This window comes from Vipera berus (assembly GCF_964194415.1).
Source record: "Vipera berus genome assembly, chromosome: 3".
Lineage (NCBI taxonomy): Eukaryota > Metazoa > Chordata > Lepidosauria > Squamata > Viperidae > Vipera > Vipera berus.
In genome coordinates this window covers 204687131-204713441 of record NC_138204.1, presented here as the reverse complement: position 1 = coordinate 204713441, position 26311 = coordinate 204687131, and the positions used below count along the sequence as shown (strand labels likewise).

At 41.5% G+C, this 26311-nt stretch overlaps 1 protein-coding gene across 1 annotated transcript; it reads left to right on the top strand.

Moving 5' to 3' along the window:
- Nucleotides 1-5987: 5987 nt before the first annotated feature.
- LOC308665528 (kelch-like protein 26) lies at nt 5988-13100 on the top strand (the record flags this gene model as incomplete). Its single annotated transcript, XM_081323591.1, has 4 exons — nt 5988-6066; nt 6595-6673; nt 7562-7789; nt 11603-13100. 4 exons carry the CDS (start codon nt 5988-5990, stop codon nt 13098-13100), a joined length of 1884 nt encoding a protein of 627 aa, XP_081179717.1.
- Nucleotides 13101-26311: the final 13211 nt, after the last annotated feature.

Here is a 26311-nt window from a genome sequence, read left to right as displayed (position 1 = left end):
ACCTATTCCAGGGCTAGGCAACCTTGGCTCTTTTATGACTCATGGACTTCAACTCCCAGAATTTCTCAGCCAGCAGAGCTGGCTCAGGAATTCTGGGAGTTGAAGTCCACGAATCATAAAAGAGCCAAGATTGCCTACCTCTGACCTATTCTGTACCTTCCAACTCTATGATCTTATAATTCTTTTTTGATCCCTATTTTATTATTACTTGGCTTTAATCAAGCCATGGATATTTGACTTGAATTATATTCTGTGTAAACTGACACAGTTACCTGGAATTTTAGGCTTTGTTATTTGCATTTGAAAAGGGGATATCAGTGCTTTGAATGTGGCAGTCTGAGCCTCTGTCTTTAATTTCAGGAAAATATGTCCTTTTCGTCTTAGCCAAGACTGTTTCTTTTTAGCACTAAACAATAGAGAGAGGATTATTCTGAAAGTCTTTGAATACAGCTTGCTCATTTTAAGAATGATACAAAGGAATAATTTTAAGTCATAAATTTGCCACTTGTGGGAAGTTGTCTAGAATCAATGTTTTCCATTGTTCAGGTTTTGCATGTAATCAATGTCTTTTATTGTTTAATTGCTTGTCAGTATACCAAATGTATCTATCATTTGTCTCCATACCCTAAAAACAAGACTTGACACACACACCCCTACACACTCACTTAATAAATCCTTTTTGCTTTGCCTGAATTACTTGTTAATTTGTATTTTCTGATGGACAGAAGCCTCTTTGTAAAGACAGAACATAGAATCATAGAGCTGGAAGGGACCTTAGAGGTCTTCTAGTCCAGCCCCCTGAAAGCAGGAGACCTTATACCAGGGGTGTCAAACTGCTGGCCCACGGGCCGGAGCGTCACGGAGAAACCGCGCCCATCCCATTTTCGGCAATGGGAAAAAGTTCCGATACGTCGCGCAACGTCACGTGACGTCGCGAGTTTGACATGCCTGCCTTATACCATCCCAGTCAAATGGTTGTCCTGTCTACTCTTGAAAACCTCCACTGATGGAGCACACAAAAGTCCAGGAGGCAAGCTATTCCATTGATTAATTCTTCTCACTTTAATTAATTATTAATTGTTCTCAAAGTGACTTTCTCAAATGGAAGGAGCAGGTTCTCATCAGCAACACACCAGACTTGGGGTTTTGAGGCAACAACACTGATGCCCATCAAAATCAAGCATCCAAGTTGTCATGGAGATGGAAAGAACCTAGTCTCTAAGTTTGAGAAAGAAACATCCAATAAATGTGCAGCTGCACCCCTCCTGCGTGAGCTGCATTGGCTACCGGTTGCCCTCCGGGTGAGATTTAAGGTGCTGGTACTTACCTTTAAAGCCCTACATGGCTTAGGCCCGGGATACTTGCAGGACCATCTGCTGCCAGGAACGAATTCCCATCGCCCAGTACGCTCACACAGAGAAGGCCTCCTCAGGGTACCGTCGGCCAATGTCGGCTTGCGACCCCCAGGGGGAGGGCCTTCTCTGTGGGAGCACCAGCCCTATGGAACCAGCTCCCCCCTGAGCTTCGGATGGCCCAAGATCTCGAGTCCTTTCGCCGCGGCCTCAAAACACTCCTTTTCCACCTGGCTGACCTGGACTGACAGGGATTTTAATTATGTTTACAATTTTAACTCTATTCTTTAATTTATTTTAATTTATTTCAATTTTTATTTTTTATTTACTGTACAAAGACCTTTAAGTTTTGTTGTTGTTAGCCGCCCTGAGTCCCCCGGGAGATAGGGCGGGATATAAGTCCCATAAATAAATAAATAAATAAATAAATAAATAAATAAATAAATAAATAAATAAATAAATAAATAAATAAATAAATAAATAAATCCTTCCCCCCATATGAACCAGGCAAAGCAAAAGGCACTTTACTAAAGAAAGATAAAGTCTTCTGAAATGGGTACAGAAACAAATGATACATATATTCGATATATGTGATGTGTCAGAAAGCAACCAATCAAACAATAAATGACATTGATTGGACCTGAGAAAAAACAGACAGCCTTAAAATAAGTTGCCTCTCTTTTTTCCCATTCGGGCTTGTTTCTTTAACGTTTGAAATCCTCAAAGACTTCATAATACAGCCAGATTGCTTGATGGATGGTCCATGAAAGGGCTAGTTTTGGCACATCAAAGGAAATGGCTTTGGCTCAAAGGAAAAACATGGCTTCCTAAACTTCAAACTGAGGCACAGATACCATGCTAAAATGCTAATGTCACCTTTATTAAAATGTTAATAATATAGCCTAAAACTCCAGATAACAAAATCACTTTCATTGTGGCAGAATATAAGATGGGTGGATGGATGGATGGGTGAATGGGTGGGTGGGTGGGTGGATAGGCTCTCTAGATACGTAGATAGGTGGCAGGATACAAGATAGATGGAGGGATTTAATTTAATTTAATAATTTAATTTGTATACCGCCCTTCTCCCGAAGGACTCAGGGCGGTGAACAAGGCAATACATAATAAAAAACAGGATACAAAAATTAAAAAGTGATTAAACAACTATGCCCATAGTAATTAATACATATTAAAAGTTAAAATAAATAAATAAATAAATAAATAAATAAATAAATAAATAAATAAATAAATAAATAAATAAATAAATCCTTCCCCCCATATGAACCAGGCAAAGCAAAAGGCACTTTACTAAAGAAAGATAAAGTCTTCTGAAATGGGTACAGAAACAAATGATACATATATTCGATATATGTGATGTGTCAGAAAGCAACCAATCAAACAATAAATGACATTGATTGGACCTGAGAAAAAACAGACAGCCTTAAAATAAGTTGCCTCTCTTTTTTCCCATTCGGGCTTGTTTCTTTAACGTTTGAAATCCTCAAAGACTTCATAATACAGCCAGATTGCTTGATGGATGGTCCATGAAAGGGCTAGTTTTGGCACATCAAAGGAAATGGCTTTGGCTCAAAGGAAAAACATGGCTTCCTAAACTTCAAACTGAGGCACAGATACCATGCTAAAATGCTAATGTCACCTTTATTAAAATGTTAATAATATAGCCTAAAACTCCAGATAACAAAATCACTTTCATTGTGGCAGAATATAAGATGGGTGGATGGATGGATGGGTGAATGGGTGGGTGGGTGGGTGGATAGGCTCTCTAGATACGTAGATAGGTGGCAGGATACAAGATAGATGGAGGGATTTAATTTAATTTAATAATTTAATTTGTATACCGCCCTTCTCCCGAAGGACTCAGGGCGGTGAACAAGGCAATACATAATAAAAAACAGGATACAAAAATTAAAAAGTGATTAAACAACTATGCCCATAGTAATTAATACATATTAAAAGTTAAAACTAATTTATAAAAAACCCAACCCCATCCCATCAGACCAGGCCAGCTTGTTCAAAAAAGAAGGTTTTGAGATCGCGCCGGAAGGAGCGAAAGTCGGGGGCCATCCGGAGCTCGACCGGCAAGCGGTTCCATAGGTCTGGCGCGCCCACAGAGAACGCTCTCCCCCTGGGGGCCACCAGGCGACATTCTCTGACCGGTGGCACCCTGAGGAGGCCCTCTCTGTGGGAGCGCACTGGACGGAGGGAAGTTGACGCCGGCCGCAGGTGTTGCCGTAGGTAATCCGGACCTGGATTACCGGATGAGTATGTAGATAGGTTATCTAGATAAGAAGATAAAATAAGTGGACCACCTCATTCTTATTAGGATTAGGGTTAGCCTTCCACCAGGACTGGAAGGCAGGGCATGTTACAAGTCCCATCAGTTAGGGACTGTCATCTGGTAGGACCATGAAAAAGGACCTTTTCAATGGTGGCCTCTTATGGAACATCATTCTTCCTGAGATACGGTTGACCCCCAATCTGTGGTTTTCTGAAAGGCTCTACAAACACCTTTTTTGTCAGGAAACCAGGAATGGAAGGAAATGAAGCTGATGAAGTGGATGATTAGATTGTATTGTTGCTGCCATGGGGGATGAGGTAGAGGGTTTTTAAAATGGTTTTATTATATGGTGGATCTTTTAAAGTTTTTAAATGTTGTAAGCCTATCGGAGTCACCTGTGTGTGAATTGCATAGCTGTATAAATTTGTTTAATAAATAAATCAGGTGTCTCTCTGTCTGTCTCTGCGTGTGCGCGCACCTGCGTATCTTTGCCATAACTGAATTAGTGCAGTCATGAGTCTTTCCCCCCAAATTCTCTCCAATCAAACTGAATGACAAGCAGCACAAGATATAAGCAAGATGATGTTTTCCACACAATACTACAGGCAGATTCCACCTTGATCCTGCACAGGTATTGCTAATGAATTATGTATCCCCTGAATAAGCTAGTCAGATAAGCTGAGGAGGATCAACCAGAGAGAACAGCCTCCAGGCCAGACTTGACCATTTCTAAACTTGTTCAATTGCCTACAAAATCTGCCTGCCCCCTTAAGAACATCCACTGGCAGTTGGGACAGTTGGAACTAAGAGTGAAAGAAACCATTCTCAATCTTCTCTTCCCTTTGATCTCCCTACTATGCAAGTCTAGAGAAAGGATTGAGGCCCTGTCTCTGAGACAGAGGTTAGCAGTTCAGGCAGGCATGAAACCTGTGGGATCTGGGCCTTGTTTTTTAACTATAAATCACATCCACAGCCCAGATGCAGAAGAGTGTTGCAAAGGGGTAACTACATGGTTAGGATTAGGAAGCAAGAACGGCTGTGAATGTAAACTCAAAGAAGAGAATATTTGAAGCTCGGGGTTAATGTCTGGGCTTGATGTCTGGAGATTCTCAATCACCCAGCTCATGGTTATCCCAAAGATACTTTTTCAAAAGGCAGGCTGACTTTCTTGGTTCCCCCCCCCCCAAAAAAAAACAACGTTTCACTTCTCATCCAGGAAAAACTGGATGAAGCTTCTTGGATGAGAACCAAAATGTTTTCAAGAAAAGAAAAAAAAACCCAAGAAAGTCCAACTGTCTTTTGGAAAAACACCTTTGGGATTGTCTGAGCTTGGTTGTTTTCTTGCAAGCCTTTGATTGCCCAACTTGTTAACATCACTCTAGCACTGATAATGTTACCTAGTTGGGTAATCAAATGTCTGCAAGAAAATAAACAACCTCAGAGAGCACCAAGGACCACACAATGTAAGCTCAGTCAGAGAAGCCACTGTTGTATCGCACAATAGAAAAGCCACATATTTGTGGCATCCCCTCGTCCCCTATTTTCTTCATTTCAGCAGCTTCAGAAGAAAGGGGGAAAACTTTTCTGTCTTGCTGGTGTTAAGTAACTGTGAGTCAAAATCAATCTTTATTGATCTGCTGCAGTTCAGCTAGCAGTGTATTAGCTGGTCCTGGTTTATTTTCCTCCCATTACAGGAGGAACAGCATTTGGGGGCTTTGGAATTGAATAAAGAGATTAGGCTTGAAGACATGGAAAGGGCAGGAAGAAATGTGTTTTGAGTGTTTTGGATTCTGAAGTCCGTGAATTATAAATATTCAAATCTATAATTTTCTCATTGGTATTTTCACTCAAATGTGTTTCGGTTGTTTTGGATTCTGAAGTCCGTAAATTATAAATATTCAAATCTATAATTTTCTCGTTGGTATTTTCACTCAAATGTGTTTTGAGTGTTTTGGATTCTGAAGTCCGTAAATTATAAATATTCAAATCTATAATTTTCTCTTTGGTCTCAGAATTATAGTTTAAGTCTAAAGTAGAAATTCCAAACATTGATTGAATGCCTGAAAAACTCCAGATTTGCCATAGATTTCAGGCTTCCATCGTAGGACGTGAGTCTGAATTTTCCATTTTTAGCAAAATTGTTTGATCAGCTAAAGATGACATTTCAGAAGATAGGTTAGTGCAAAACTAGGAGAAATAGGTGACTAGTTCTTGCAAGGATTTATTCCTGGCTTGAGGTAAAGAGTTGTTTAAATCCCCATTCTCATCAATTCCCAGACAGAGGAACGTGATGAATTCTTTGGCTGGTTCCTAAGCCTTCTTGGGAGGCTGACAGAATGGATTCCCTGAGAGACAGCGATGAAGAAGATGGGTTAGAAAAACCACTTCAGTCTCATGAAACCTATTTATGTCAAGGTAAGTTTGAGGATCATCAAGAACAGCCTTCTCTGACAGCATACTAGCCAAAGATTATGGCAGGTGGTCCCGCATATCTGGAGCCCTCTACTTTGGGTGAGGCTGTTCCTTATCCTGAATAACTTCAAATCCCACGAGGAATGGTTTAAAAAAAACAAAAAAAAAACCTTAGGCCGATTGAATGTGCATGAGTGAAAATTAAGGGAAGACACAATTATTATTTTCCAATATTAGAAAGGCATGCAAGAGACCAACTTGAACAAATGACTTGGGATGATGAGGAAGAACATTAATAAAACAGAGAGAAATGTAAGTACTTCTCAACAAAGGAATGGACTTTGTTGAGACATGATGCTCTAGAAAAATTGAGTACAAGTGATCCTGGGTATTACAGTGGGCCCCTTTCTTGATGATTTAATCTGGAGCAAGACAGGACCAAACTGCAGGAGCTATGAGAGATTTGGGGCTTTCTACTTTTGTGTGTGTGTGTGTGTGCATCCACACACATGTGCTTATTTGTTTTGCTAGGTTTGAAACAGCTATACCAGTCCCAACAACTTTGTGATGTCACTTTGGGGGTTGAAGGAAGGAGATTTCCTTGCCACAGGTAAGTCCTACAGACTGAGGCATCTCTAGCTATGCAGACATTGCTGAACTACAACCCATTAAAAAAAGGTGGTCCTTCCAATCTACAGTACTTTTAATTGAGTAAAATTATTAATCTATCATGGCTAAAAGGACGGAAGGAAGGAAGGAAGGAAGGAAGGAAGGAAGGAAGGAAGGAAGGAAGGAAGGAAGGAAGGAAGGAAGGAAGGAAGGAAGGAAGGAAGGAAGGAATAGTTTATCTGGCCAAGTGTGATTAAACACACAAGGAATTTGTCTCTGGTGCAAAAGTTCTCAGTGTACATACAAAACAACAGAATCATCATCATCATCACATCATCACCATCACCTCAATAAGATGGATGAGTAAAGAAGATAATAAGAAAGATAAATAATAATACTCCAGCCATACTACATGGATAAATGCGCAAACAGCACTGTGAGAATTAGATGTTCAGCAGAGTGACAGCATGAGGGGGGAAAACATCCTTGTGTCTAGTTGTTTTGGCATGCAATGCTCTGTAGTGCCATCCTAAGGGGAGCAGTTGAAACAGTTGATGTCCAGGATATGAGGGGTCTGCAAATATCTCATCTTATTAATGTGGAATTATCTCAGAGCAATGTTTCTTAACCATGGCATTTTGAAAAGGTATGTACTTCATCTCCCAGATTTCCCTTTCCTCAAATGAATATAAATGCCCAAAGACAGGGGTCTTCAAACTTGACCCTTTTATGACTTGTGGACTTCAACTCCCAGAATTCCTCAGCCAGCATGTCTGGCTGAGGAATTCTGGGAGTTGAAGTCCACAAGTCATAAAAGGGCCATGTTTGAAAACCCCTGCCCAAAGTCATCCTATGTTTAATCATTTTGGGTTGTTTTTTTCCCGTGCAGGATGCTGCTGGCATCTGTTAGCCCTTATTTTCGAGATCTCTTCACCAGTGGCAGCTGCGAGTCTCAGAATGGAGAGATCTTACTTGAGGACATGACGGCCTCCACACTCCACTGCTTGCTGGATTATCTCTACACAGAAGAATTGTCCCTCTCAGCTGAGACTGCTCAGGATCTTTTCATCGCAGCTAGCAAGCTTCAAATCCTCCCATTGAAAGAAACAGTTGGAAGGTAACATTTACAAAATAACAGAGATGGAAGGGACCTTGGAGGTCTTCTAGTCAAATCCCCTGCTCAAGCAGAACATCCTACACCACTTCAGACAAGTGGCTGTCCAGTCTCTTCTTAAAAGCCTCCAATGAAGGACCACCAAAAATTCTGAAGTTCCACCGGTTAACTCAGGGGTTTTCAAACTTGGCAACTTTAAGACTTGTGGACTTCAACTCCCAGAATTCCTCAGCCAGGCCTGGCTGAGGAATTCTGGGAGTTGAAGTCCACAAGTCTTAAAGTTGCCAAGTTTGAAGACCCCTGGGTTAATTGTTCTCACTGTTAGGAAGTTTCTCCTTAGTTCTTTAGTCAAGATCCACCTAAAATTGGAAGTCATTCTTTTTCCAAGCATAATTCTCATGGTCTCTTTAGCAAGACATCCTAAGAAGAAAGGAATGGGGTTCATTCTGACAACTGAGCTAATTCCTACCTATCACACTATATCCTCTGCTTTTCACTGATCACAAAGGACTTTGCAACATCTTTAGAAAACTATCCAGCTTGTTAGTCTAGCAGCCCAAAACCCACTCTGAATTAGCAGGTCCTCGATACACAGTGGCTCAGTGGGTTAGGATGCTAAGCTTGTCAATCAGATGATCGGCAGTTTGGCGGGTCAAATCCCAAGTGCTGCGTAACAGAGTGAGCGCCTGTTACTTGTCCCAGCTTCTGCCAACCTAGCAGTTCTAAAGCACATAAAAATGCAAGTAGAAAAATAGGGACCACTACAATGGGAAGGTAACAGCGTTCCATGCACCTTTGGCATCTAGTCATGCCGGGCACATGACCACGGAGACATCCTCGGACAAGCGCTGACTCTTTGGCTTTGAAACGGAGATGAGCACCGGCCCCTAGAGTTGGAAACGACTAGCACGCATATGTGGGGGAACCTTTACCTTTACCATACTGTCAGATTCCCAATACAGTTAGTTCTTGGTTTACAGTCATTTGTTTAGTGACTGAAGTTACAACAACACTGGAAAAAGTGATATAACCATTTTTCACACTTATGACTGTTGCAGCATCCCCAGGGTCACATGATCAAAATTCGTATGCATGACAACTGACTCATATTTATGATGCTTGCAATGTCCTGGGGTCATGTGATCATCTTTTTGAGTCCTTCTGACAAACCAAGTCAACAGGGAAGCCAGGTTCATTTAACAACCGTGTTACTAAACTTAACAACTTAATAACTGTGGCAAGAAAGGTCGTAGAGTGGGGCAAAAGTCACTTAGCTGTCTTGGTTAGCAACAGAAATTTTGTGGTCATAACACAAGGACTACCTTGTATAGCAAAAACTGAACTTCCAAAGTTTCACCTACTATAAGCACCGTATTGCCAACTACATCAAAGTCAAATCACTAAGGATGAAGGTGTCTTGCCTCCCTAAAGTCAGGGCTGCAAAACCTTTTAGGAGTTATATTTGCACAATATGGTTATTGTTGTTGTTATTTGCAAAGTCGTGTCCAACCCATCACGACCCCATGGACAATGTTCCTCCAGGCCTTCCTGTCCTCCACCATCTTCTGAAGTTTATTTAAGCTCACGCCTACCACTTCAGTGACTCCATCCAGCCACCTCATTCTCTCTCGTCCCCTTCTTCTCTTGCCCTCAATCTTTCCCAGCATTAGGCTCTTCTCCACTGAGTCCTTCCTTCTCATTGGGTGAGCAAAGTATTTGAGTTTCAACTTCAGGATCTGGCCTTCTAAAGAGCAGTCAGGGTTGATCTCCTCTAGGACTGACCGGTTTGATCGCCTTGCAGTCCAAGCACAATATGGTAGTCTAAGCTAAAATGGGGGTCTTTTGTATTTCAGTATGTTGTGGGGAAACAACCATTGCCTTAGCATGTGAGCCAGTCCATAATACAGAGCCATCATAAAGTTGGCTTATTCAGGCATAGCAAGTCGTGTGGAGCCCAGTGTGTTTAGATTAACCTGAGGTGAGAAAATTAGTGTGTTGTCTGAAACCAACGACTTTTTCTTCAAGGCATACTGTGTTCCCAAAAGGGCACAGTGCCAAGATACTGACATGAGAGAACTGGGACAAAAACTAAACTTGATTTATACTTAACATTTACATCTAAATGTAAATGAAACACAATGCAATTTACTTTTTATTCAAATTAAAACCATTAAATGGCATTAATAGGAGTATCCCCCATGCCTTTTATAATTTTCGCTTTCTGCCTCATTAAAACATATAATTGGATGGCAACTTTGCAAAGAGTTCTGGGGGTCAAACCGTAACCTTTCTAGGATTTCATGCAGCTCTGGAGAAGTCATTGGCTGAACTTTGCAATATTCTTGGAAACACATCATTATAGACAGCCCAAAAGCATAACGCTCCTTGTGACTGTTTCATACATGAATCTCCCACTGTGCCAAGGAAAGTGCCATTGCTTAATCAAAGTTGCTTTCTTTTCAAAGGAGGGAGTCTGGTTATTTACAAGTTTGCAAACTGAATGTTGAGGAAGATGCTTAGCAACCCTTGGCTTCCTCAAACGTCTGGAGAGAAAAATCCAGCATATGACTTATCCTGTATCTTCTACCCTTCAGCAACTTTTGCTCTCTCAATCCAAAACTATCAGCAAGGTCTCAGCCCAAGGCAAGGACAACAAACCCTATCAAGTTAGAAAGTGGCATGAATTCCATGGGGGAGAAGATTGGTATAAAAGATATCTAAGGATGAAAAAAGGGATTTCAGAGCTGCATTGTCACTTCATCCCAAGCTAACAATGATTCATAGAAGAGAATATTGGTAGCTCAGGGTTGAACTGTGAAGTCCTTTGGTGTTCTTCAAACATGTTTGTTTTCTTGCAGACACTTCATTACCCAACTAGATAACATCATCAGTGCTTGAACGAAGAGAGGTTTTTCTCTCTATTTATATGCAAGTGGCTTGCCCTGTCAGCGTTGGTGGGAATGTTCTTGGTGGCTCCTTAATTGGCCTGTTATTTGCTGAATTGGATAATAAAGCATCTGTAAGAAAAAAAGGGACGCGGTGGCTCAGTGGGTTAAGACACTGAGCTTGTCGATCAGAAGGTCGGCAGTTTGGTGGGTCGAATCCTGAGTGCCGCATAGCAGAGTAAGCACCTGTTACTCGTCCCAGCTTCTGCCCACCTAGCAGTTCGAAAGCACGTAAAAATGCAAGTAGAAAAATAGGGACCACTGCGGTGGGAAGGTAACAGCGTTCCGTGCTCCTTTGGCGTCTAGTCATGCTGGCCACATGACCACGGAGACGTCCTCGGACAAGCGCTGGCTCTTCGGCTTTGAAACGGAGATGAGCACCGGCCCCTAGAGTTGGAAACGACTAGCACGCATGTGCGGGGGAACCTTTACCTTTACCTAAGAAAACAAGCAAGCTCAGAGATGACCTAACAATCAAGGATCCCACAACACATGACTGGATTTAATAATCTCTTCAAATCAAATCACCATCCTGAATCATAGAATCATTTTAGGGTATGCAATGAAGTTTGGTGCTTCTGAGTGGATCTAACAATTCTGATAAAATGTATTTGACTCAAGAATTTCTGTACAATTCCTGAAACTTTATATCAGTCCCTAATATAAACCGTTGAGTTGCATTCCATTAACAGCCAGGATTTGTACAGACCTTTTGGATCGAAAATTTGAATCGGATCTTGGGTAATTTGTACACTCCCAATAATATCTGGATCCCAAAAATAGAAAGCAATTAGTTTTCACCTAAAGATAAAACAGATGAATGCATTAGTAAAAATGTTTGACTCTACGTTTATCTTCGCTTTTCTCTCAGGTTTCTTGAGATGAATATTTCCATGGGTAATTGCCTCAACCTGTACGGCTTGGCCTTTGAGTTCAATCACCCACCCTTACTTCAAGCAGCTCTAAGCTACATTGAACAACATTTTGGAACCCTCACAAAGCAAGATGCTTTCCTGAATCTGGATTCTGCTGCTTTGATCAATCTCATCTGCTCAGACCACTTGGAAATAACCTCTGAACTGGTCATCTATCAGGCTGTGCGCAGCTGGGTGGAAGCTGCAACCTCCCTACGTCTCCCACTGTTTAAGAAGCTTCTTGGACATGTCCGCTTTCCACTGCTCACTCATGATGAGCTGGTTGACGTCCAGGCAGATATGGCAGAATATTATCGCCATGTGCGCCTCAGGTGGAAGGAGCTGGATGGGGCAGGGAGATTGCAAGAGAGTGGTGGGCTCAGAAAAGGCATGTATGACAACTATTTTGTCTGTGTAGAGGTCAATGAAAACAGGTTCCAGGATGGAGACAACCCAGAATCTTATTTGCATTGTTTTGATCCTCATGCAGAGAAGTGGGAGAAGTTACCACCAGTAAAATATCTGAGCTACTCTGGATGTGCTTCCGTGGGATGCAAACTTTATCTGTCTGGTGGCCAGAAAGACAATTGTACTTTTGTTGATACTCTCTATGAATACAGTTCCTTGACTAGTCAATGGATGCAGCTTCCATCTATGAGCACAACCCGGGCTGTGCATCCCTTCCTAACCTGCAACAAGAAACTCTATGCTCTTGGAGGCTGCAGTGATCTGGGTCCTCTTTCTTCTGCTGAAGCCTTTTGCGTGGAGGAGAATATTTGGACTTCCATTGCTAACCTTCCCCTTGCTTTGATGTACCCTGCTTCGGCAGTGCTCAAGAATAAGCTCTACCTAATAGGAGGGAAAGCTTCCTGGAGCTACCGGGGTCTTCTTATCTATGACACAAATGCCAATTGGTGGACCGAGGTTCCCATGGAGTTTGCCTGTTATGGTGCAGCTGCTGTCTCAGTTGGAAATGGGATATATGTTTTGGGTGGATACTCAGAGGAGAGGGGCAATGTTCTAGGCCACACTGGGATGGCCAGCGAAGAGGTTCCTTCCTGTACCAAAGGTAGCTTTTACCTGTGTGAGAATGGCAGAGTCAACTGGGAAGTCAACATACCAGAATTGCCCATTGCCTTGGCATTTGCTTGCGCATTGGAATTCCAAGGTAAGATTTACCTGTTAGCGGGCAAAGATGAGAACAATTCCTATAACACAAGCTACAGCTGGGTACCCGAGGACACAAGTTGGACCCAGTGCCCAGAAGAAATCCCTGTCACCAATGAAGTGAGAATATTCAACTGCGCAACCTTGAAGATGCCCAAAAAGCCAATCCGAATTCTTCTGCTTGCAACAACAGCCAGATCTACTGTAACCGGGGTGGACGATGCCAAGAAAGGACACCTTGGTTCTTACAGCAGTGACAGCTGTGGGCTGAATTGCTGTTGGGGTTGAAATTAATGCAAAATGCCTCTCCCTATCTCCTCTATTTCTCTGGCTTTTAGCAACAGGCTCACACAAAAGAAGACAGCCTCTTCCACATGTAGGACTTCTCTGCTCTCAGGGCTGATGGATATTACCCTTGAAACAATGAGTCTGCTTGGGATGGATATTTCATAAAATCAATACCATTAGCACTCCATTTGTCCTTTCCAACATGAAATGGTTACATCTTTGTTAGGCTTGTATTAAAAAAGCCCTGGCTCTCTTTTAGTTCTTTTGCTATTTTCTCCATCCTCAGAGATCAGTTGGAAAATTATTTCATTCATTCATTCATCCATCCATCCATTTATTTATTACTTTTTACTTTGACCATTCTCTGAATAATTCCATTTTCCTTATGTGTGGCTCTCAGCCAGACAGTTCAGAAGGCAGAAGTTGCCCTTTGACCTTCAGATGATATATCAGGCTGAAAATATCTAATCCTGGTTTTCTAATTACAACCATGAAAGTTATTGGTTGGGTTCAAACATTCTGTTAACGCAGAGTTTGTTTTAATTGGAGTCTGTTGAATAAGCCACAATGGCTGGGTCCGCATGTCTTCCAACTCATTAACTGTGATTTATAGCCACTATGGGTGAGTGCTAAGCCATAATCATGTTAAGCCACACAGGCAAGGAAGCTTATAGCTGAATTCAAGACATAGAAACAATGTTCCTTTCTTTCTTAATCTTGGTTAAGAGACACTATGGTGTCCAGGTTAATTGTTGGCAATCTTAGCCAGTCCCTGTCACTTAAATGTCAAGATGAGAGTATACCACATAGAGAAGTTAATTTATTCCTTATTCACTTTGATAAAAGGGAACTTACTTCCAAAAATTCTTTCAGAGAAGAACAGACTCTCAGTGGAAATCTTATGGGTGAATTGTGGTGGTCTTGAAATTACAATAGCCAACAAATGTCTGTGAATATCCTGTCTTCCATATTGCCAAGAACAAAGCCACCATATCTGGATTGCAAATCCCAAAATCGCAAAAATTCTGTTCCTAAGTGAGGCATTTGTTAGATGAATTTTGCCTCATTTCACAATCTCTTTTGCCTCAGTTGTTAAGTGAATCACTGCAGTTATTAAGTTAGTAACACAGTTATTAACTGAATCTGGCTTCCCCACTGACTTTCCTTGTGAGGAAGTCACAAAAGGTGATCTTCTGGTGCTTTGGAGCAGGGGTCCCCAACCCCCGGTCCATGGACTGGTACCAGGCTGTGGCATGCCAGCAACCAGTGTGTACAAACAAGCAAAGCCCCCTCTGTGGGATGCAGGCAGCACACAAAACCACGCCCTCTCCGGTCCATGGAAAAACCTTTCTTCATGGAACTGGTCCCTGGTGCCCAAAAGGTTGGGGACCTATGCTTTGGAGAATTGGTTGACCTCCTCTCCTTTGGGGCAGCCCCTGAGATATTGGAACACTGCTATCATGTCACCCCTCATCCTTTTCTTTGTTAAACTAGACATATCCAATTCATGCCATCGTTCCTCATACGTTTTAGCCTTCAGCCCCCTAATCATCTTTGTTGCTCTTCTCCACACCCTTTCCAGACTCTCAACATCTTTTTTATATTGTGCTGATAGTCTCCATATTAGGATTATAATCTCCTCAAGGCTCCCAGTTTATGGATTTTGGAGAATTTCTTTCCGCCTTCATTTCAAAGTGCAATGTCCTGGACTCTGTTCTTCCAAACTAACTATGATCTATTGATCTACTTCCCCACATTTTGTGATATAGTTATTAGCTTTAAAGGCAGGCAAGACATGAGAGACAAATTGATCTAGTGGTTAAGATGCTGGAGGAGGAGGAAAGAAACCCAATTCTGGAAATAAGTTGGGTGACTTTGGTCCAGTTATTCTCTCAATCCTAGGAAGAAGAGCAGGGCAAACCATGTCTGAAAATCCTACCAAGAAAACTGCAAGGGTTTTTCCAGGCGTTTGCTAGGACTCAAGATTGATTCAAGTCATTTATTGAAAAGTGGACTGTGACAACCAGAGAACATGTATGAAATTGTCTACTCCTTAACCAAGGTCTCTAGGCAGTTTACACTCAAATGCCCTAAAAGCTGCAATTTGAATAAAAGTATGTATGGTAAAATCAAATAAAGCCCCCAAAGTAAACACCACATACTGTAAACTAGGCAGCAGCAAAGCAGTTCTTCGACATCTGATACATTAGAAAATGCAATTAAAAGACAATTAAAAATCCTTAGGCACCAATCTTCACTTGTTGGTGCTAAGGTGAGCTCCAGTCAAATCTCTGTGAGGAAGAAACCCCGTATATCTCCCTTAAGGTAGAATATAAGCATCATTCCCCACAAACATTTTCTATGACTAATAAGGTCTCTGTTGTGTAGTGAGTACTTTGGAGGCAGTAAGCGAGCCGAGAAGTTGCAAACAGGAACATTGCTTTATTGAGGCAAACAGGAACAGAACTGAATCAGAGGCTTCTGCACAGCTACTTATACGGTTGGCCACTAGGTGGCGGCCAATAGGTTTAAAGGAACCCATTCCCGCCCCAAATCATCCAATGATCTTCTTGGAGACTGCATGTCTGGCTAGCCAGCAACCGTTACACAGACACCTCAATTGAGCAACCTTAAGCAGCATTCAAAAGATTTGTGAAAGCAGTTCAAGTAAAATCCCAATACATTACACTCTCCTCCACAGTATTATCCAGAGAGAAGTATAGCTATAGTTAGGGTAAATTTTGCAGATTTTCCAACTTAATAAATCTGGGTTACAACTTCCTGTATCCTTTTTATAAATATGAAAGACACCAAGCTGGAGTAGGCAATATTTCCCTGCTTCCTAATTCCTCTTTCTTTAAAGAAAAATAAATTCAAGATACACCAGCATTGTTCTATTTGAACCTATTTTATAAAACACAAAGCAGTTTAGATACTGGGACTAATAGTCCAGGCTTCCAAAACAATTAAAAGAAATCAATTTCACATTTATTTCCACAAAGCACAGATGGAGTTTAATAGAGGATTGTAAAATATCTTTTAATTGGCTCTACAGTCTCATTTTTAGAAGAAGATAGCAAGAAATCCCAAGAAATACTCTTTGTAAATAAAAAAAAAGCCAAACAACCTGCCAGTGTATATAAAGTAAGTTTAGCCGGTAGAAGAATTTTGATTTAACCGTGGTTGAGAGAAGCTGGCAAAAATGCCAGAGACACACAAATATAATTCTTTCATTTTATTGCTATTTGGACTTATATTCCAATGGAAACAGGAATATGGAGATTAAACCAGCTGCCTGCGGAGTTTAGGACTGCCCCCGACCTTCGATCATTCCGCCGAGACCTGAAGACCTGGCTCTTCGAGCTTTCCGGCTCAGGCTGAATTTTAATTGGGGTTTTAACTGGGGTTTTACATGTTGCAGGGACTTAGTTTAATCTTTTTTAAATTGGTCTTAATTTTGTATTAATGTTTTAAAAATTATACCCTGTAAACCGCCCTGAGTCCTTCGGGAAAGGGCGGTATATAAATTCAATAAATAAATAAATAAATAAATAAATAAATAAATAAATAAATAAATAAATAAATAAATAAATAAATAAATAAATCTGAATTTATGAAATAAATAGGGAATTAGACCATCAACAATGAAACTCTGATATAAATTATTAAGACTGCTAATTAGACATAACTTCTCCTGTATAAATTCATATCATTGTAACTGGTTACAAAGGTCATGAATACCTAACCAATTTAGATGAACTGAACATAAAAAGTTACAGTTGTATTATAAGTATTACAGCTGTAAAAAAAAAATAATTGGATTCAAAATGAACTTTGACTCATGAAGGAGTAGCTTAACAGAGGCCAACGATTTAAGAAAAAAAAGTAGCTTAACAGAGGTCAAAGATTTAAATGTGTTTTTCAAGAAACACATTTAACATGTTTGGAGAAGCTGAAGGCCACAAGGTGGACCAGGCCATGTCACAGATATATGTGGAGTTTGATATTTTTTTGGAAAAAAAAGGTTTGAAAATTGAGTTTCTAAAAAGCGATATGTCAATTTTAGTACTGCACTACCCTTTCCCCTTGTTTCACATCGCAAAACAGAAATAGTGCCATCGTGTTTATTCATGTATCATGAGAGGTCAACCCATGATTTGTGCCAACCTCAACTTTCAGTGATTCCTTAGTCTATCCTGAAATATAAAGTTCATAGAACAGAGGAGTTGAAAGGTCTGTTTTAAGGCAACTAGTCCAAACGTTGCTCAAGGCAAGAAGTCAGTAAATCAACCCTGATAAGTAAATCAATCATCCAATCCTATTTAAAAATTCCTTAGCCATCTCATAAAGTTTCAGATACAGGTAAAGTAAAGGTATCCAGTCATGTCCAACTCTAGAGGGTGATGCTCATCTCCCTTTCTTAGCCAAGGGAGCCAGCATTGTCTGAAGACATTTCCCTGATGATGTAGCCAGCACGATTATATGCTGAAGTCACAGAACACTGTTACCTTCCCAACACAATGGTACCCATTAATCTACTTGCATTTTCAAGCTTTCTGTTGTGAGTCCTCGCCTGCCAGCAGATCCGGCAGCCGAATCAGATGAATCGGATGAGGGGAAAAGGGTTGCCTGGGGTCACATTGGAGTCTTTGGAAGGCTCTGAGGAGCACAAAGACTCAGAGCTAGAGGTGACACCAGGCCCATCTACTCACACTCAGGCAGAGAGACAACTGGGTTGGGGGCCTGAACTGAGTGAAGACAAGGAGCAGCTGGATCCTGTTCCAGATGCATGGATGCGCAGAGAGGAAAGGCATGCAGGACAACACAAGGCAGTGGGGCGGCTCTCCAGGAAAAGAAAAAGACTCTAAGAAGCCACACCTTGGCTGGAGAGGCATGGGAGGGGTTGGTTGCTGAAGGCAACCGTTCATGCTATGGCTTTGTGCTTCTGTCGTTGGATTTCTTGCCTCAGGATTCTTGGATATTTAACCAGGTTTGTCAGATTTCTGTGTGTTTGAGTGATTTAAATGAGCATTCCAGCTGAGAACTCAGAGACTGAATCTTGTTCGTTTCAACAGCTAAAGGACTAATTGGGGTTTTCCTCTATAAAAGCTGTGTCAAAATAAAAGGGGTTTATCTTATCAAGTCCTGTCTTGTTCCACGCAAAGGGGTTTTTCCTCACAAGTAAGCGGTTGAGCAGTATTCATGGAGGCTGGGACTTTCAAACTGCTAGGTTGACAGGAGGTGATACAGGTACAACCCCATCTATCCAACTAGAAATATTTGGAGCAAAGGACTAGCACTATTTAAAATTCATGTATTCATAGAATCATTGAATCTATGAATAGGACTCGTGAATATGTGCAAGAATCTACTTAAACATCTCAAACAGGCTATATTTAAATGTCCGGGATGCTGGAGTCACTATTGTCCAAAGCACCGCTTCCATTACATACCAGGTCATCCCACCAAGAATTTCTACCTAATTTTATGTCTAAATTGTCATTCTTTTACTTTAATCATTTTGGTCCTTAAAGTTGCAAGCTTTGAGAGTGCTTTTGTATCAACACTATCTTCCTTTCCCCATCCCTTCCCAGCAAGCAGGTAAGTGCCTGCTGCTTGCAGGAGTGGGGGGGAGCAAGGGATTGCACAAGTGGCTGGGAAACTGTCATGTAACATTGAAAATGGGGGTCATATGACCGTAGCAGCAGCCTGGTAGCACTGAAGCAGAGACAACTTCCCCAAATTTTATTCTCTTAAGAGTAATGGGTCCCAGCTTTCCATACGTTAACCCATTTGAGGTACCTTTGTTGACAGAGTTTTGCCCTATGATGCACTGTTTCACCCAGATAAAAGCTACAGATGTGAGAGTTTTAGGAGTGTGTAGATTCTAAACTTGGGTTATACTTTCTTTTAGGTGGGCCTGGTTGACAATTTTCTAGTTACTATAGCTTGTTTTGGGGGCATGATGGCTCAGTGGTTAAAGATACTGAGCTTGTCAACTGAAAAGCTGACAGCCGAGATTCGAGACCCAAGCATTGTGAGAAGGGGGAGCTCCCATTACTTGCCCCAGCTCCTGTCAAGCTAGCACAGGGGCCTTCAAACTTGGCCTTTTTATGACTTGTGGACTTCAACTCCTAGAATTCCTCAGCCAGTGTGCCTGACTGAGGAATTCTGGAAGTTGAAGTCCACAAGTCATAAAAGGGCCAAGTTTGAAGCCCCCTGACCTAGCAGCTTGAAAGCATGCACGGGCAAGCAGATAAATAGGTATCACTTTAGTGGTAAGGTAACAACATTCTGTGCATCTCAGCATATAGTCATGCCAGCCACGTGATCACGGAAATGTCTTTGGACAAACTGGCTCCCTCAGCAAAGAAACAGAGATGAGCACTGCTCCCTAGAGTTGGACAGAACTGGACAGGGGAAATCTTTACTTTTAACTTTATAGTTTCTTTCGTTGCATTTGTCACAAGCCCACTGAATAAGCTTTAAAAAGAGGAACATCAGCCAACAAAAGAAACATAACCGTCTGTGCATATTTTTAAGAGACAGGGGATATTTGTGAATGTGTACAACATGTCCTTCTTTGAGTAGGAAAGGCTGGCCACAGGTAGCAAATGAGCTTATTGTTTGTTTAGGAAGGCTGCCCCCCCAAAAGATCGTAACTGAAGCAAATAACAATCACACAGTTATGAAGGAAAAGTTACTTCTGCCTCTGAATGCATGGTTGATTGCAAAGTAGCTATAGTGTCCTTTAAAATTTTGTTGCACCTGGACATTTTGTAAAGTTAATTGTCTCTCTGCTACTGAGTAGACTATCTGTCTCTGATTGCACAGGGGCAGTTTTTCCCAAATTAAAGGGACATGATTAAAACAAAAAACAAAAAAACCCCAATTGCCATTCTGTTTGAAACAAGAGGCTCCTCTTTTACTTCTGTAAGTACTCTCCAGAGGAAAGAGTTGTTCTCCATCGTTTCTTGAGGAAGAACACCATGTAAGTGAGTTACCAACCGGTTACAATTTTGCATCTCATCATAATGATTTGAACCTGGCATCCTTCCCCAGCATAAAAGGGAGGGGGGAATAGAAGGTGAGCAATACCACCACCCTCCAAAAATGAGAAAGAATGTTTTTGCAAAATTATTCTCAGGTTAAGTATGAGGAGATGGACAGTTAAGAAATTGGATGGATGGATGGATGGATGGATGGATGGATGGATGGATGGATGGATGAATGAATGAATGAATGAATGAATGAATGAATGAATGAATGAACGAACAACCAAGCAAGCAAGCAAGCTGTAAACCACACATTTTCTGAGTAATGTGGACTCAACTCTCACTACTTGTCAGAATCAGTTACCCTGAATGCACTACATGTTATTTGCATGCCAAAGTGGTGAAAACATTAACTTCATTTTTTTCCCCATCTGGTAAAGTGAGGAAAAGGAGCCAAAATCAAAGTCACATGACCAGCTCAGAGTAGAGATTTTAATTTGGCATCATTCTCTGTCTCTCTCTCTCTCTCTCTCTCTCTCTCTCTCTCTCTCTCTCTCTCTCTCTCTCTCTGTGTGTGTGTGTGTGTGTATGTGTGTGTGTGTGTCTCCTGATCGCATGCTGGCATTCTCTTTCTTCTCACTGAACGTGTGCTTCTTCTAAATCAGACATGTCAAAGACAAGGCCCGGGGGCCAGATCCGGCCCGTGAAGTGGTTTCATGCGGCCCGCAAAGCCATCCTGGAAACAGTGAGGGAACGGCCCCCACTGCCTTGGCCCTGGCCCAGAGACCCTCCTTCTGCCAGAGACCCTCAGATCTGTCCCACTCCTGCCCGGGCCCCCATAGGCACCCTTGATGCGAACGATGTAGAGCTGGCCACGCCCACCCAGTAGGCCATACACACTCTAGCCACGCCCACCCAGTAGGCCACGCCCACCCAGGCCACACCCACCCAGCCCCCTGAGGGCAACCGCAATGCTGATGCGGCCCTCAATGAAATTGTGTTTGACACCCCTGTTCTAAATAATCCTTAATCTTGCTTCCCTGTGTCCAGCTTTTACTGCATGTCAGCAAGTTTCTCCTTGGAGAATTAGCTGAGCGACAGATCCCAATATATTCTTCTCCATCCCTTTTTCTGGTTCCACGTGCCTTGAAGCCTGTTTCCCAATCTGGTGTTCTCTTCCCCTGTCAAATACCTTGCAAGACCCTCTAGCATTTCTTAATAAACATTTTCTTGGATACATCTAGTTTGAAACCTTCCTTTGCCTCAAAACAAAAGTCTGTAGACCAGTACAGTTATGTGTTTAATTGTTCAATCCCTCCTATATTCATTTAGTGACCATTCAAAGTTACAATAGTGCTGGAAAAAATGTTGTTTGCACCTGGTATATTTTGTAAAGTTAATGGTCTCTCTGCTACAACCACACTTACAGCATCCCCATGGTCACATGATCAAAATTCCAGCACTTGAGAATCAGCACGTATCTACGATGGCCATTTGTGACTTTCCCAGCTGGCTTCTATCAAGCAAATTTCACTGGAGGAAACCAAATTCATTTGACTGCATGATTCACTTAACAACTGCAGTGATTCTCTTAACAACCATGGCAGAAAACTCATTACATTGGGCCTGACTCATTTAACAACTGTCTTGCTTAGCAATGGAAATTCTGGTCCCAACTGTAATCATAAGTCAAGGAATACCAGTATACATATAAACTGCAAGTACCTTGTTGTTAGCACTTTTGTGAGACAGTTAATGTGGCTAAGATACTAAAGAAAGAATGGAGCGACAACATTTTCAAAGGCAATCCCGGGCATCAACACATTGCAATGATGTAAGAATCCACTTTCAACTCTATTATTTTCCAGCGTAATGGCCATATAATGGGCACTGCCTACAGTAAGAGAGTGTAAATCTATCCTAGAGTTTTCAAGAGATCGCTTGGAGTGGGCTCATGATAAGTACATTGAGCACAATAATGCAGTTCAGTCACTTATTTGCGGAGAAAGCCATATAAGCTTGTGACAATTCAGCCTCCTCTCCTCATATAGTGACAAGAACAACTTCTAGTTGTTTCAAAGGCCACAACAGTCCTTCATTCAGGGATGGTGCAAGCTTGTGCTTTGGCTCAACTCAGTCCACCCCATAAGGAGGTAAGGGGATAAAGAAAGACGACAGGTCCTAAATAACCCCGAGTTTGATTTATTTAATAGGTATCAAGCTGCAAAAACCAAGAAAGACACACTGAGGTTCTTCTGAACAGTTTCCTTTATTGTTCCTCACCTATAGACAGAATCTTGCCGAACTAAAGCAAAGTATCACCATCATTAAAGAGATACTCTAAGACAGTGATGGCGAACCTTTTAGAAACTTGAGTGCCCAAACTGCAACCCAAAACTCACTTATGTATCATCGGGTTCTGGGTGGGTGTGGCCCATTGGGTGGGTGTGGCCCATTGCATGGGCGTGGCTGCGGTGGTAACGGCAGACTGGGTGGGACTAAAAAGTTCAATCAATCAATTCCAACTTTGCAAGATCTTTTTTTTTCCATAAGAAGTTGAAATTGATTGATTGATTGAAACTTTTTTTTTCACACAGCAGCAGAGGCCTAAAGTGAAAAGGTTTTATAAAACCCAGCTGAAGGCCTAGGACTGGGGCAATGGCGCATGTGCCCACAGAGAGGGCTCTGCGTGCCACCTGTGGCACGTGTGCCATAGGTTCACCACCACGGCTCTAAAAATTCCTAGGAAGGAGCTGCCTTAACTCACTTCCTCCCAATTAAACTATCTAAATTTCACTGCCTCTTGGTCCTCTGGAATGCAGCCCCTCCCTCCCTGGAATCCAGACTACATTCCACCACAAAAGGCTAACCAATTATATAGGGTAACCCAAAACAATTTCTGCAAGCCCAAATTATACAGGTAGTCCTCGATTTACAACAATTCATTTAGTAGCCATTCAAAGTTACAAGGGCACTGGAAAAGTAACCATTTTTCATACTTACAACTAGCACCCCCATGGTCAGTTGGCAACTGACATGTATTCATGAAAGTTGCAGTGTCCCAGGGTCATGTGATCCCCTTTGGTGATCTTCTGGCATGCAAAGTCAATGGGGAAGCCAGATTCGCTTAACAACTGTGTTGCTAACTTAACAACTGCAATGATTCACTTAACAAATGTGGCAAGAAAGATCATAAAATGTGGCAAAACCTACTTAGCAAATTTCTCACTTGGCAACATAAATTTTGGGCTTAACTGTGGTCATAAATCAAGGACTATCTATACTTGGATGCCAAGATTATGGATTTCCCACCACAGACTGATCCACTTAAAGCTCCTTCCCTTCTTTAAAGAGACATGGCTGGGTGGACAAAAGATGCTAGACGTGATCTTTGCAAACCATGGTTTAGGGCAGAGTGAACCTGCCTGCTGCAGCTGGTCTATCAAACCATACTTTAAATGTCATGAATTAGCATGACTGATGAGGTCAATAGCGACTTTGAGAGATGTGGGAAAACTCCTAATAAGTCAATTTTGAAAACCCTCAACAATCCTAAAACAAAGAGTCGCCTGGATCTGTGTGTTTTGTTTTTGTTTTTTAACCTTGCTATCCTTGCTATGTGATTATTTTAAATTCTAACAATGAGGGTCCCGCCGTGCAGCCTTTTGAACAATAGGTTTACTGGCATTCCCTGTAGAACTTGGACGGAGATGCCCGCTGGTCGGCAAAGCACCTTAATTGAAAGCAGTGAGTTAAAGAGCTTTTAACTCACCACAAAATTGAACCTTCCTTTCACTTTAACTCTTTGCTCATCTGTCTGATAGGTTTTCATGTGACGGCATCAGTAAGAGATTATTTCACTGTGTGGGGATTTAATCAAATGAATACCAGAAGATTGCTCCTGGCTTTCATTTATTATTCTGTTAAGGATTTCACCATGGCAACCAATTAAAAATTATGCCCAGCCAAATGAAGACAGTGACACTTGCTGCTGTGTCCCAGAGACCCAGAGGCCAAATCTTTCAGAAAAAGTGGTACCAAATAATACTTTCTCCACCTTTCCCCGTTTGCTTTTTAAATTTCACTCATCCTGCAGGTGCACGGAGTGTAACAATGTTTTAACCTTTTTTTTTTTAATCCCAAGCCTGGTTTTGATTCATTGATTCAAGAGTTTCCTTGCTGTGCTCAATATTTTTTATTTTATTGCTGTTGTTTAGCATGATTTAATTCTCTACGAAGACCAATTTTTTAAAAAATCACCCAGTGAATATGTTCATTAAATATTCGCACAAACACGCTATCAAGGTGCTTAAAATATGCATACTCTGACTTTCATTTGATCTGAAATGTACTTTGGCCTGTTCCTTTTTCCAAAATATTTTGACCCTGTAGACTTAAAAGATGATCTCCAAGGAAGTACAAGGGGATAACGGGATATCTTTGCTTGCTTGCTTCTTTATGTATTTATTTGTTTTATAAAAGCTTTCCATTTCAACAAGCAACTCCGGGTGGCACACAGAATTAAAATAAATAAAGAAAAAAAAGAACAATTAAAAACATGACAAAAATGTAAATGCATAGCAGCTGATAAACCCAAATCGCTAATATTACCAAGAAATAGGTCCTTGATACACTTGGAGGCCCAGGCATGGGTGCAGAACCAATTTTTAGGTCATTGCAAAAGGCCAGCAAAGTATGGACCATCCACATCACCAGAGGATGATACAGAAGGAGATGCGATAGCAGAGAAGATACAACTTCTAGGACTGCCAACCTCGATTTTGCCAAGAATTAAGATTGTTCTCCTTTCCACTAAAGACATAAAAGAAATCCACCATGGATTGTAGCAGAGAGAAATAGTAGAACGCATCTTGGCACAACTGGGAGTCAGTAATGCTCTTCCCAAAAGCACCCATCATAAAATGCAACTGAACATAATTCGTGTCCCATGCAAAGACTTCATGATATGACTTCATGATGTGCCACGTAGAATGATGTCATTTTCCACTCCCCTCTGTCATCATTCCCTGATCAAAACTAAAAACGAAGAGTTCTCAATTCTCATTCTTAGAATATCCTCCTGCAGTGAAAAGCATAAAAGATAATTACAGGCCTGGAGACTAAAACATAGGCAGAACGGTTGCAGGAAATGGATATGGCTAGTCTAGAGAAAAGAATGACTAGGGGGTGACATGATAGCAATATCCCCATATTTGAGGGGCCGCCACAGGGAAGAGGGGGGTCAACTTATTTTCCAAAGTACCAGAGGACAGGACAAGAAACAGTGGGTGGAAACTAATCAAGGAGAGAAGCAATCTGGAATTAAGGAGAAATTTCCTAACAGTGAGAACAACTAACCAGTGGAATGGCATGCTTTCAGAAGTTGTGGGTGCTTCATCACTGGAGGTTTTTAAGAAGAGACTGGACAGCTACTTGTCTGAAATGGTATAGGGTCTCTTGCTTGAACAGGAGGTTGGACTAGAAGACCTCCAAAGTCCCTTTCAGCAACTGTCACCTGCCAGGATTCCTACTGTGTGCATAACACTGTAGACTCCCTGGCCTTGTATGCCATACACAAAATAAATAAATATGCTTAAGTGTGGTGTGCAAATGCAGCTCCTATAGGGATGGATCACTGGTAATGTTTGCATCATATACTTAATTTGGTACATGAGTTATTCTGTTTTGTAGATTTGTATAATGTTTGGGTAAGGCTCTTACAACTGACTAATGAAAACCCAGGTGAGATTAAAGGTAATTAAGGTGAGCATGTTCTACCAAAGTAATTGTCATATTCTTTGGTTAAGTATTTGTGCAAACTTAACAACAACAACAACAACAACAGTGAAATAGGACACAGTGTTCTGGAGAAAAACATTAACCATGGTTAAATTATAGTGCCACAAAAACACATATGGCATTGTTCATTCAACTCAAGTTGCATCAAAGAGATGGAGCCTATTCTCAAATGATCTTCCACATGCTGACTTATGGTAAAGCTTATTAGCATAATCTGAATTGGTTACACCAGGGGCCTTCAAACTTGGCCCTTTTATGACTTGTGGACTTCAACTCCCAGAATTCCTCAGTCAGGCACACTGGCTGAGGAATTCTGGGAGTTGAAGTCCACAAGTCATAAAAGGGCCAAGTTTGAAGGCCCCTGTGGTAGCTTGACAGGGGAGGTAGGATCCTGAAGAACAACAAAGAAATTGCATT